This window comes from Diadema setosum, chromosome 8, assembly GCF_964275005.1.
Source record: "Diadema setosum chromosome 8, eeDiaSeto1, whole genome shotgun sequence".
NCBI lineage: Eukaryota > Metazoa > Echinodermata > Echinoidea > Diadematoida > Diadematidae > Diadema > Diadema setosum.
Genome location: NC_092692.1, coordinates 1978209 through 1991372, shown reverse-complemented (window position 1 = coordinate 1991372; position 13164 = coordinate 1978209). Strand labels below are relative to the sequence as shown.

At 40.7% G+C, this 13164-nt stretch overlaps 1 protein-coding gene across 1 annotated transcript in view; it reads right to left on the bottom strand.

Moving 5' to 3' along the window:
* Positions 1-13164, bottom strand: part of LOC140231699 (uncharacterized) — a 56241-nt gene that overhangs the window by 22197 nt on the left and 20880 nt on the right. Inside the window, exons 7-14 of the mRNA XM_072311853.1 lie at positions 11906-12358; positions 10863-11291; positions 9108-9515; positions 7952-8377; positions 6744-7151; positions 3578-4003; positions 2335-2742; positions 936-1340 (exon numbers count right to left, since the gene is read on the bottom strand). Of these exons, the coding sequence (XP_072167954.1) occupies positions 936-1340; positions 2335-2742; positions 3578-4003; positions 6744-7151; positions 7952-8377; positions 9108-9515; positions 10863-11291; positions 11906-12358 (3363 nt within the window). The remainder of the gene's footprint in view (positions 1-935; positions 1341-2334; positions 2743-3577; positions 4004-6743; positions 7152-7951; positions 8378-9107; positions 9516-10862; positions 11292-11905; positions 12359-13164) is intronic.

Here is a 13164-nt window from a genome sequence, read left to right as displayed (position 1 = left end):
ATAACGTAAAACATGCTGGGGTACATTTTGCCATTACTGTGAAGCTTACCTCTACCATGTAGAAAAAAAAATACCATGAGAAATGAAATTACCAATCATTTTTGCTGAGAGGAAAATAAACCCTACATTTGTATTTTTTTCTTGTTTCTATATGGAAATGTTACATCATATGCAGTATTATTACCTTTAAGGATGCGAAAAAGGTTTAACGATAAACGAAAAAAAAGCAGCACTACACCTCCATCACCTTGGCCAATCAGATACCTAAACATGATTAGAAACTTCCCTTTTTTTGGTTAGAAATACAAACGAATATTTTACGACCTTTTATTAGGTCCCAACATTTGTGACAACTATTCTAAAAAGTTGTTCATAAGAAGAATAAAGCCATCCAGAGTCCTGGATCATGGTGCAGCATTGCAAGAAAAGAATACACGGAATGCCAGGTTAATTAGATTCACGGTTAGAGCGATATAAAGAGTTTACTAGTAAAAAGAGTAATGCTGGGTGACAAAGGATTTGACCTATTCCCCTAAATACTTCTTAAAAATTATTTTATCTTTTTTGGTCTTCAGCCCGCTTTATCCGACTTCACGTTCATTCAATAATTTTGGTAGCTTTTCCGATGGATAAGCATATCTAACTCCAATTGTATTGTTCTTCAAAATATATATTTTTCACGCTGATTGTCTTACTCTTCTTTACATGCTTGTTGGTGAGATTGAGCAAACTATTTCAAAATTTGTCGTTTTCTTCATATCTTTCCAGTTTCCAGCATTTTACCAAACTCCCAGGTTAGGCGTGGAACGTCTCCTTAGCATCATATAAATATTCTTTCACAAGTTATTTTTAAATTATGCTCATGATGGCTAAAGCAGAGGAACGATTATGCTGGTTTTAGGCTGATGAATAATAATGGCAATGGCAAAAGCTACCTGTGCATGTGATTGGCACACATCTAACAAGGTCTCCTTCCAGCGAGAAGTCTACGGAAGAGCCAGAGTCTCGCTGGAGCTGAACACAGAAGAAACTGAAATCGGCGCATTCGGGAGTGGTATTAAGGTTAAGGGGGAATGCAAGGTTGCTAAAAGTTATTGTTCCTCCGGATTCAGCTGATTGGTCAGCCTGTGATGCGGAAAGACTGATGTTGGATGTTGCAATGGGATTGGCACCGTCCGATGAGTCGCTGACCCAAGCGGTAACCACCCAGAGGCCTGTGCCCGACACACTGCCATAGTCCGGGTCGGCCGAGGCTTGGACGTTGAAGGACACGCTCTGTGATTGACCGTGGAAAACTTCATCAGTGTTCAGCGTGGTGTTCAGGGAAGCGATGTTGACTCCTGCAATTCAAGTACAATCAAAATTAGGTGCTGAATAATGGAATACTCTCTGTTAAACTATGCAACCAGTATAATATACTTACTTAGTGTCGATCTAAATCTGTTAGTTGATGTGCACTACTGATTTGAGGGATAATAATGGGACTGAAGACCTGTGGTCCTGGGATCCGTTTCATGAAGTCATCACATGAAAGTCTTACATAAATCTCAGAATGGCTGATGTCGCTCATAATTCATGTAGCTATGAGAGACTTTCAAAGAGAAGTAGAATTCATTTCATGAAGTCTCACATAATTATGTCTTAAAAAGTCTCTCATAAGACTTTCATGGAACTGATCCCTGGTCATTGATGTCCCTTTCTGCGCCCACGGAAGCCTTTCCACTTGGAAAAGATTTTTTTTGTTGTTGTTTCTTCGTTTTTGTTTTTATTTGCGTTATCTCAAATACACTTTGTCCATTGTATTTTACCATTGTGTTGAAAGATTTCATATGGATATAATCTAATAATAATAGCATTTATGATATTTTTTTACAAAGTTAATGATATGAAAAAGATGATAAATGATAATAATGATGATGATGATGATGGTAGTAGTAGCAGTACATAGTAGTAGTAGAAAACAGTAATCTAACAATCACAAATTATCACAAAATTGTGATTTCAAACAAATGGTGATAAGAATGTGTCATCCAAAAAACTTTAGACAAAATGTTAAATCCACCTTTGTCATGCCACCCCCGAAAAAAGACGAAAAGAATTACATTTCTTTTTGCAATAGCCAGGACAATTACTCTCAGTTATAGCGGTTGGTTTTTTTTTAAATCACTATCCTAATTGATGTAATTTAAAGTAGATGTAAGATCTTTGTTGACACAGTGTCCTTTAGGTGTAGGTAAAGTTAGAGGCGGTTATGTCATGGTATAGGGGAGCAATATGGTGGAAAGCTTTGTCGTTGTCCACAAAGATTTAGCTGTGAACTCGTCTGACACCTACCTCTACATTCCACCTCATAGCAAGAGACTGACTGAGCAGGAGTAAGATCGAAGTCAGGGGATGGGGTAGAGCCCTTCTCAATCTCAACGCAGATATAACGGAACTGAGAACACAACGGTCCACTCTGGAGATCAAGGTTGAATATCAGGCCGTCAATTGTGGCTGTCATTCCGTAATTAAGAGTGGTATTGGCCTGAGATGGGGTCAAATTGATAGTGTTTTCACCGAAGCGAACTCCGCTGCCGTTAGCGTAGTTGCTGGCAAAGCCAGTAAGCGACCACAGATCACTCCCAACCGCACTACCTCCACCGGCGTTAGCCTCCAAGAGGACGAGGAGAGTGACGTTGGTGCTCTCTCCCTCTCGGACGAATCCGACGACGGTGACCATGGAGCTGTCCAGCTCAACTCCTGCACAATAATGAGATTTAGAATTATTCACAGTAGCCAGGACAAAAATACACAATTCTTCCTTTCAAAATGATCTTAGATTCCTTCCAATCGTGGTCATTGCGCACTGCTTTACAAATAGCAATTCAATATGGATAAAGGCTATAAAAAAGGATCTCCTTGCCTCATTGCAATGGTGTGGCCTGTTAAATACTAAGAGGATTTCATATAGAGAGCTTAAGCTCTTTATTACGTGATAATGATACAACAATGTTAGAAAATGGTCGCCTTTGGATGAAAATATAACTCTCTTATGTATAATGATAAGTATATTATAATTATTCATTACGCAGCAAATCGATATCACGATGTGAGAAAACAAACTGAAACTTTCATCATAACTAACAACAAGTCATCAAGACGATATCTCTTTAAGATACAAACCCTAGTTGAGCAGATGGGACTGATTACAATGGACCTGTTGATTTCAGACACAGCAATTCAGCTTTTTCGAAAGTATTTTGTCCTTTTGCAATGAAATCAGTATTGGTTTTCAAACTTGCATGGCTGCACGTACTTCTCGGCATGCAATTATACAGTGTGCATTGATACATTATTTTTACTTTCTCTGAATGTTTGCTACCAATATACTCCGGTCGGATTCTCGAAGCATGTTTGTCCAATATGTATGTCAAATGTACTTTACAAAGTGTGCTTGCACATTTTTTTTTTTGTCCTCCCAGGTTTAAAGTGCAAATAGATGTCGAATCAAATACGTTATTTGTTTCCTATCAAAATTGGGCAGACCTGGTCCTTGCTGGCACAGCGAAGCCAAAAAAAAAATACTATTAGTTACCTCTACACGTCACGGGTTGACATGACGTCAGAACGTCGTCGCTTGGGACACCGGAGAGGGTGAAGTCGGGATTCGCTGACTCGCCCCGGGACGCTGTCACGCAAATGTAAGGCACATCAGCGCAGTTCACATCACCAGAAAGATCGATCTCGAAACCTAGATTGTCAAAGAAGGCTGTTCCACCAGAAGCAATGCCGGTACTGCCCTGCCCTGGGGTCAGAGGAACGTTGTATGTGTCTGTACTCACTGAGCTCCCGTCCGCCGTTTGACTTCCAAAGGCCGTAAACCGCCAGAGGTTGGTTCCGCTCACGCTACCAGCGTTGCCAGCAGTGAGGTTAAGATTGAAGGACACGGTCTGTCCCGCCACTCCTTCTCGCAGAGCTCCCGGATCGGTGACGGAAATCGCTGAATTAGTTATCTCAACACCTGTTTAACGAGAATCAAAGCGGAGTATTGAACAACTGTTACTTGCGCCTCAATTTTCACTGTGTTTCGAAATCAAGATATCATGTCGCAAAAATGCGTCACAAGTTCCTATCAAACAAAGGTAGCAAAACATTGGAACCATGCAGAGTAAGTCCCTTCCTTCTTTCGTTTTTTTTTTTCTTGCGATTATATGCTTTTTTATATTCTCACATGTCTTTCATTAATTACAAAATCTTCGGCAAGGAGAGCAACAACAGCACAATCATTTGCTATGAATATTGAAAATCAGACAAATGAAGCTTTTATTTCTTCGATCCTTAAAAACAACGATGTTACTTTTCGTACAGCCTTTTACAAAGGGTAGGGAGCAAGTTAGTTTATAGCCTGATGTGTTTCGCCACGATATGATATTACCTGCATCAAAACACGGGATGAAAAAGTGATTAATATGAAGATGATCGAGTTGTTGATGAGAATTACAAATGACACAAATATCGCACTGTATTGTACTGTATCTTTTTATATTGTGTTGTAGTGTATTGTATTGTATTGTATTGTATTGTATTGTATTGCATTGTATTGTATTGCATTGCATTGTATTGTACTGTATCGTATTGTATTATATTGTATTGTACTGTATTGTATTGTGCTGTATTGTGTTGTATTGTATTGTATGGTATGGTATGGTATGGTATGGTATGGTATGGTATGGTATGGTGTGGTATTGTAGTGTATGGTATTGTATGGTATTGTATGGTATGGAATTGCATTGTTAAAGGGAAGTAAACCCCAAGAACAATGTGGATTGAGTGCAAGCAGCAACATTAGTAGAACACATCAGTGAAAGTTTGAAGAAAATCGGACAATCGATGCAGAAGTTATGAATTTTTAAAGTTTTGGTGTTGGAACCGCTGGATGAGGAGACTACTAGAGGTTATGACGTATGAGTGGACTACAATATCAAGAAAATATAAAGAAAATACTACAAAAATCCATTTTTCATGAAAATTACAAATTCCATCAACTTGATATTGACATATGTTAAGGGTAGCAATTATTCCCCCTGCTTTCTGAAAGCGGTTGGTCCACTGCTCTTTCATAATTCTAGAAAAGTGAATTTTTGTTGAATATCCTTTATATTTTCTTTGTATTGTTGTCCACTCATACGTCATATCCTCTAGTAGTCTCCTCATCCAGCGGTTCCAACACCAAAACTTTAAAAATTCATAACTTTTGCATCGATTGTCCGATTTTTCTCAAACTTTCACTGATGTGTTCTACTAATGTTCACTGCAAAAAGTCCGGTGTTAAATAGTGAACACCGAGCTGGTGTTAAATTTTCGGTGCTCATTTATGGTGTTAAATTAACACCCCCGGGTGTCATTTCCAAATTTTAAACTGTTTTTTGAAGAGTTTCTTAGTAAGTGCACTTCTTGTTGATTTTTAATTTAAACAAGACGATCAAGAATTTTACGTTGAAATACTAGATTTTTGAAAAAATGTGAAAATAATTTTACACCAAAGTAACACCAGCTGGTGCGGTCCCTTATTGAAGCTGGACGGGTGTTAAACCATTGATATTAACACCAACAAGTATCAAATCAACACCATGTGGTGTCATTTTTTAATTAACACCAGTACAGTGTCAAAATAACACCTGGTACAGTGTCAAATTAACACCACGAAGTGTCAGGTGAACACTTTTCAACACCATCACAGTGCATTTTTAACACCTGTGGGTGTGGTCCTTTATTGAAGTTTGATCGGTGTTAGATTTAACACCCGTGGTGTTAAATCTAACACCCATGTTTTTACAGTGTTGCTGCTTTCACTCAATCCACATTGCTCTTTGGGTTTACCTTCCCTTTAAGGAATCTCCAATATGTAGTGAGAAACGGCTGGATAGTGCGTCTCGGCAGTGTTGCCATGATATATTGCTATCGTGTCAAGACGGAGAAAAGAAAACCGAGCATAAATGGGAAGAAAATATCACTCACCTCAAAGATATGACTGCGGTCAATTAATATTTATGAGAACATCTCATCTAAAAATGATGAACAAATTCCAAAATCCTTTGCAGACATGTCCTTGGGAGAATTCTGAACACTCAGAATGATCAACATTTTCTTTGTTAGTACAACGTCTCTCAGCTATCAGCTTTTCGATCGTTGCTATGGTTATTGCGATTGTTGAAACTTACATTAAAATACTTGTAGTTTATTTGTACAGTTGAAACAGTGCTATGAAGTTGAATCTCTGGCAATGCAAACAATGTGAACCATAACAAATAAAACAGAAAAAAAGTCAGGAGGCAGTTATGTTGGAGTCATAACATGAGCCGGACACCCACGAGTCAGAAAGACCACGATTTCAACATTGTAAAAAACGCCAATGATTCACACAGCCCACGGGATAAAATATGAACTCGATACTATCACGACCATAGGTAAATAAGGCCCAGGAGTCCACCAGCAGACAAACAAGGTCCACAGGACCGACACTGCGTACATTCAGAGCCCGTGATGCAATCGAGTGTCGGACTCGTGTACCTTGTTTGCCTAGCGTAGGACTACTTGCCCTCTTTTATCCAGTGTCGGACTCATGGGCTGTATGACTCCTGGGTGTCGGTCTCGTGATGGGCACATGTTATACCAAGTTATTGAAAACAAAAACAAAAAATGTGCAAGGGGGTGTTTTCGTTGTCCACACAATTTTTCCCGTGAACTCTTCAAACACCTACCTCTACATTCAACCTCATAACAAGAGACTGACTGAGCAGGAGTGAGATCGAAGTCAGGGGATGGGGTAGAGCCCTTCTCAATCTCAACGCAGATATAACGGAACTGAGAACACACCGGTCCACTCTGGAGATCAAGGTTGAATATCAGGCCGTCAATTGTGGCTGTCTGTCCGTAATTAAGAGTGGTATTGGCCTGAGATGGGGTCAAATTGATAGTGTTTTCACCGAAGCGAACTCCGCTGCCATTAGCGTAGTTGCTGGCAAAGCCGGTAACCGACCACAGACCACTCCCAACCGCGCTACCTCCACCGGCGTTAGCCTCCAAAAGGACGAGGAGAGTGACGTTGGTGCTCTCTCCCTGGCGGACGGATCCGACGACGGTGACCATGGAGCTGTCCAGCTCAACCCCTGCACAATAAAGAGATTTAGAATTACTCACAATGGACATGACAAAACTAAACAAATCTTCCTTTCAAAGTGATCTAACACTCCAATCGTCGTCATTGCGAACTGCTGTGTCATTGTAATGGTTTGCCCTGTTAAATACAGTGTACTATTTAAAGAGGGTTTCACAAATAGAGCTTGCACGCCATTTTTTTTTACATGATATACAATAATTTGATAGGATGGTCGCCTAGTGGATAGAAAATTATCCTCTTAAAGATAACAATTATTATAATAATTATTACGTAGCAGATCAATATCACGATGTAAGAAATCTGCATAAAAACTTTCATCATAACTAAAAAGAAGTCATCAAGACGATATCTCTTTAAGATACAAACCCTAGTTGAGCAGATGGGGCTGATTACAATTGACCTGTTGATTTCATTTCAGACACAGCAATTCAGCTTTTTCGAAAGTATTTTGTCCTTTTGCAATGGCATCAGTGTTGATTTTCAATCTAGCATGACTGCACATACTTCTTGGCATGCAATTATACAGTATGCATTGATAATCCATTTTTACTTTATCGGAATGTTTGCTACCAATAAACTCCGGTCGGATTCTCGAAGCATGTTTGCCCAATATGTATGTCAAATACACTTTACAAAGTGTGCGTGCACATTTTTTTTTTGTCCTCCCAGGTTTAAAGTGCAAATAGATGTCGAATCAAGTATATCATTTGTTTCCTATCAAAATCGTGCAGACCTGGTCCTTGCTGGTAATAATAATAATAATATAATAATAAAAATACTATTAGTTACCTCTACACGTCACGGGTTGACATGACGTCAGAACGTCGTCGCTTGGGACACCGGAGAGGGTGAAGGCGGGACTTGCTGAGTCTCCCCGGGACGCTGTCACGCAAATATAAGGCACATCAGCGCAGTTCACATCACCAGAAAGATCGATCTCGAAACCTAGATTGTCAAAGATGGCTGTTCCACCAGAAGCAATGCCAGTACTGCCCTGCCCTGGGGTCAGAGGAACGTTGTATGTGTCTGTACTCACTGAGCTCCCGTCCGCCGTTTGACTTCCAAAGGCCGTAAACCGCCAGAGGTTGGTTCCGCTCACGCTACCAGCGTTGCCAGCAGTGAGGTTAAGATTGAAGGACACGGTCTGTCCTGCCACTCCCTCTCGCAGAGCTCCCGGATCGGTGACGGAAATCGCTGAATTAGTTATCTCAACACCTGTTTAACGAGAATCAAAGCGGAGTATTGAACAACTGTTACTTGCGCCTCAATTTTCAATGTGTTTCGAAATCAAGATATCACGCTGCAGCAATGCGTCACAAGTTCCTATCAAAGAAAGGTAGCAAAACATTGGAACCAGAATAAGTACCTTCCTTATTTCCTTTGTTAGCGATTGTATGCTTGTTTGTTTTTACTTCTCGGATATGTATTTCATTAATTGCGAAATCTTCGGCAACGAGAGCAACAGCAGCACAGTGCCATGAAGTCTAATCTACGGCAAGGCAAACAATGATAACCATACAAATAAAAGAGAAAAACAGTCGGGATGCAGTTATGTTGGGGTCATCCCATGAGTCCGACATCGACGAGTCAGAAGAACCACCATTTCGACATTTAAAAATCGTCCATGACTCACACAGCCCACGAGTCATAACATGAACTCGACATTATAGGAAAATAAGGCCAAGGAGTCCACCAGTAGGTAAACAAGGTCCACAGAAACTACGTTCATTCAGCCCCGTGATGCAATCGAATGTCGGACCCGTGTGCCTTGTTTGCCCAGTGTAGGACTCATTGACCTCTCTTTCCTAGTGTCGGACTCATGGGCTGTATGACTCCTGAGTGTCGGGCTCGTGATGGGCACATGTTATGCAAAGTTCTTGAAAAAAAGTTACAAGTTTTTGTCGTTGTCCACACAATTCTGCCCGTGAACTCTTCAAACACCTACCTCTACATTCAACCTCATAACAAGAGACTGACTGAGCAGGAGTAAGATCGAAGTCAGGGGATGGGGTAGAGCCCTTCTCAATCTCAACGCAGATATAACGGAACTGAGAACACACCGGTCCACTCTGGAGATCAAGGTTGAATATCAGGCCGTCAATTGTGGCTGTCTGTCCGTAATTAAGAGTGGTATTGGCCTGAGATGGGGTCAAATTGATAGTGTTTTCACCGAAGCGAACTCCGCTGCCATTAGCGTAGTTGCTGGCAAAGCCGGTAACCGACCACAGACCACTCCCAACCGCGCTACCTCCACCGGCGTTGGCCGACAAAGTGAGATAAAGATTAACGTTGTTCTCCTCTCCCTCAAGGACGAATCCAGTGACGTTGAGGGCGGTGTTGTCCAGCTCAACTCCTGCACAATAATTATTATTTAGAATTACTTGCAACGCATAGGGCAAAACTAAACAGTTCTTCCTTTGAGGGTGATGTAAGTATGAAAATAATGGTCTCTGCAAAATGCTGCTTTGAGAACGATGAAAGAAAAACTAAGAACTAGAAGGAATCTCCTTTTCTAATTGTGATGTAATGATGGGGTCTGCTCGGATACCAGAGGGTTTTTTTCGAAGCTTTATTATATCATAGAATCATGTTTTATGATACAGAATGTAAACCCTTAAAATCCCCTGTGTTAATAGTCACTAAGTGTCAGACCAGCATGACGATGGAAGAAAAAATCATACAACTGCAATCAGTACTAATAGGAAGAGACAAGGATGAATTCCCTTAAGACATCACTCTTGTGATAAAATGACACTGGTTACTCGTCCTGCTGATTTCATACACAGCGATGAAGCTATTTCGTAGAAGTTCTGGCCTTTTTGTAAGAATACTATCAGTGTTGAGATTTTGAAAACTAGCATGACTGCACATGTTTCTATGCATACCACAAAATTAGTGCTGCGTACAAAGATAGAAGCACATTACTTTAATATTCGCTTAAATTCATTCTTCGTTCATTCTTCAAACATATCCCTTGATATCTATGTACTTTTCAGCTTTAAAGTGTACTCAGTTTGCCAGGAAATTGAAAATGGAAAAGATTTGTGCTTAATATTAAGTTGGCTTGATAGTAGAAACATATCCCTGTATATGTGTGCTTGATACAAATTACGTTGGTTTGATTCTAGAAACATATCCCTTTTGTATATGAATTTACTTTACAACCTTTCACCGTACTCAATTTGGTAGACGATCTAAAATGCCAAAGAGGTGTTTTATGAAATGGAATATTTTGTTTCTATCAGCAATATTCGTTATCAATTCTTAGATCAGATGGGACTGATGACTGTTTTAAGACACAGCAATTCAGCTTTTTCGGAGGCAGGTGTTCTGAAAATTTGCAATAATGACATCAACATTAAATTCTAAAACTACCACGACTAAACATACTTCTTAGCACGCAATAAAAGAAGTACTTATGATGGTCTACACTCTGGTCTAAATCTCGAAACGTAGCCTATCCTTTCAAAATGAAACGCACTTCACAGTTGAGTGTATTCATATTTTTTTTCCTCGCAAAATGTTTATATATATATATATATATATATATATATATATATAAGTATATAAAAGATGTCTGATGAAATTAAGTACACTGTATTTGTTTCCAATCAGCAACGTGCAGACAAGGTCCTTGTTGGTACGGTGAAGCCCCCCCCCCCCCCCGAAAAAAAAGAAAAAAAAAGATACTATTAGTTACCTCTACACGTCACGGGTTGACATGACGTCAGAACGTCGTCGCTTGGGACACCGGAGAGGGTGAAGGCGGGACTTGCTGAGTCTCCCCGGGATGCTGTCACGCAAATATAAGGCACATCAGCGCAGTTCACATCACCAGAAAGATCGATCTCGAAACCTAGATTGTCAAAGATGGCTGTTCCTCCAGAAGCAATGCCAGTACTGCCCTGCCCTGGGGTCAGAGGAACGTTGTATGTGCCTGTACTCACTGAGCTCCCGTCCGCGGTTTGACTTCCAAAGGCGGTAAACTGCCAGAGGTTGGTTCCGGTCAAACGGCTTCCCGCGTTGCCAGCAGTAAGAGTAAAGTTAAAGGACACGGTCTGTCCCGCCGCTCCTTCGCGTAGAGCTCCGGGAGAGGTGACAGAGAGTTCCGAGTTTGTAATCTCAACACCTGTTGGCAGATAGTCCAACGAATCACTATTACTTGCACCTCAGTTTTCACGCCATTGTGAAACTTAGACATCATGTTGAAGCAATGCTTCATAAGTTTCTGTCCAACATAAGTATCAAAGTTAAATCTCACCCTCTTTCTTTCTTTTGATGGCGATGTTACGTTTCCACTTCTCACATCTTTCAGTGATTACGAATTGTAAGCAAGAGGGGCAACAGCGCCATCATATAGTTCAGACGTTTAAATAAGATAAAATTATGACATTGTGGAGAACGAGGTAACTTCGTTTAATACAGTATATTTGTTCAATAGAGCATATTTGCGAAGAGCAGTGAATTCGAGTTGGCAGATAATGTGAGTTTATCGGGAATATCCCATACAGTGAAAGCTGAACGATCAGTCATGATAAACACTGGGGTGAAACGCTTTAAACGCTTGTTAATTCCCTTTAAGACATCAATCAGGATGCGTGGATTTCCTCCATATCATTTACATTTATTGTTTATGAAATGAAAGAACCAAATTTGATAGAACAAATGAAGCGTGTTCTCATTAACAACAGAGCCAAACAAGCTGACTCCTCGAGAAAGCTATACACCGAAGACACTACAAACCTCTGCATGGGACTTCGGTACATGCAAGCAGCGAGTCGTTGGTTGGGACACCTTGAAGGACATAGGCAGGAGACGGGCTGGTTCCTTGTGTCAGTCGTGCGCATAAATACTGCATGTCATCGCAGGTGTAAACAGTACTTCCAGCCAAGTCTGGAGCCTGGATGTCTACTATGGTTGTACTGTTTGGAGGGCTCCAGAGCGTCTGTCGCTGAGTCACCGTCAGTGTGTCCAGATTCGGGGTACCTCCAATGGGAAACGCGCCCGTCGGGTTACCACTGAAGAAGACCGCAAAGCCCCACAGATCGGATGTACTGGCACCTCCGACGGAGTACGTAGCCAGGGCAGAGGGCGAGAATGTGAATCTGAACCCAAGTGACTGCGTTGATTCTCCCTCGATGATTGAGAAAATCGATGAATTCACGAAGATAGTTGAAGAAGAAACCAGCACAATACCTGTATATAGCATGGAAGATGCTCATAAGTAATGTAAGGGTCCTATACAGGGTGACCCAGAAAGAACGGAACGCTTAAGATCTTTAACTTCAGCAATATCTTTGCAAATGTGTCATTATTTTGCATACTATTGGAAAGGCCATTCTTTTTCCAAGAGAATGACACCAAGCTCTTTAATTTCAGTTAATGCGTTACGATTTTAGGACCATTTTTGTCAACCCTTGCAATTTTCAAAATGTGATCATTTTGCACTCTCAGAGACACCGAAATCAGCGAGAATTCGGCTTGCCATAGAAGCAGTAATGTTCACACTGTGTGGAATGTGGCTGTCATTGTCCGTTACCATTGTGAATGAGACGACTTGTACCTGACGACAATAACACTGTCCGCCCGCCCCACATTCCGCACATTACGAATGCTACTGGTTCTACGGTAAGCCGAATTCTCACTGGTTTCTGTATCTCTGAGAGTGCAAAATGATCACATTTTGAAAATTGCAAGGGTTGACAAAAATGGGCCTAAAATCGTAACGCATTAACTGAAATTAAAGAGCTTGGTGTCATTCTATTGGAAAAAGAATGGCCTTTCTAATAATATGCGACATGATGGCATATTTGCAACGATATTGCTGAAATTAAAGATCGTAGCCGTTCCGTTCTTTTTGGGCCACCCTGTATACACAGCAGGAATGGAAACCACTTGGCTGCATTATATCAGTGTGACCAGCGAAAAACATGGGATTGCGCTTGAAGCGGCATAAAATTATACTAAATTGCCATGAAAATATGTCACTTCAAGTCAACCAA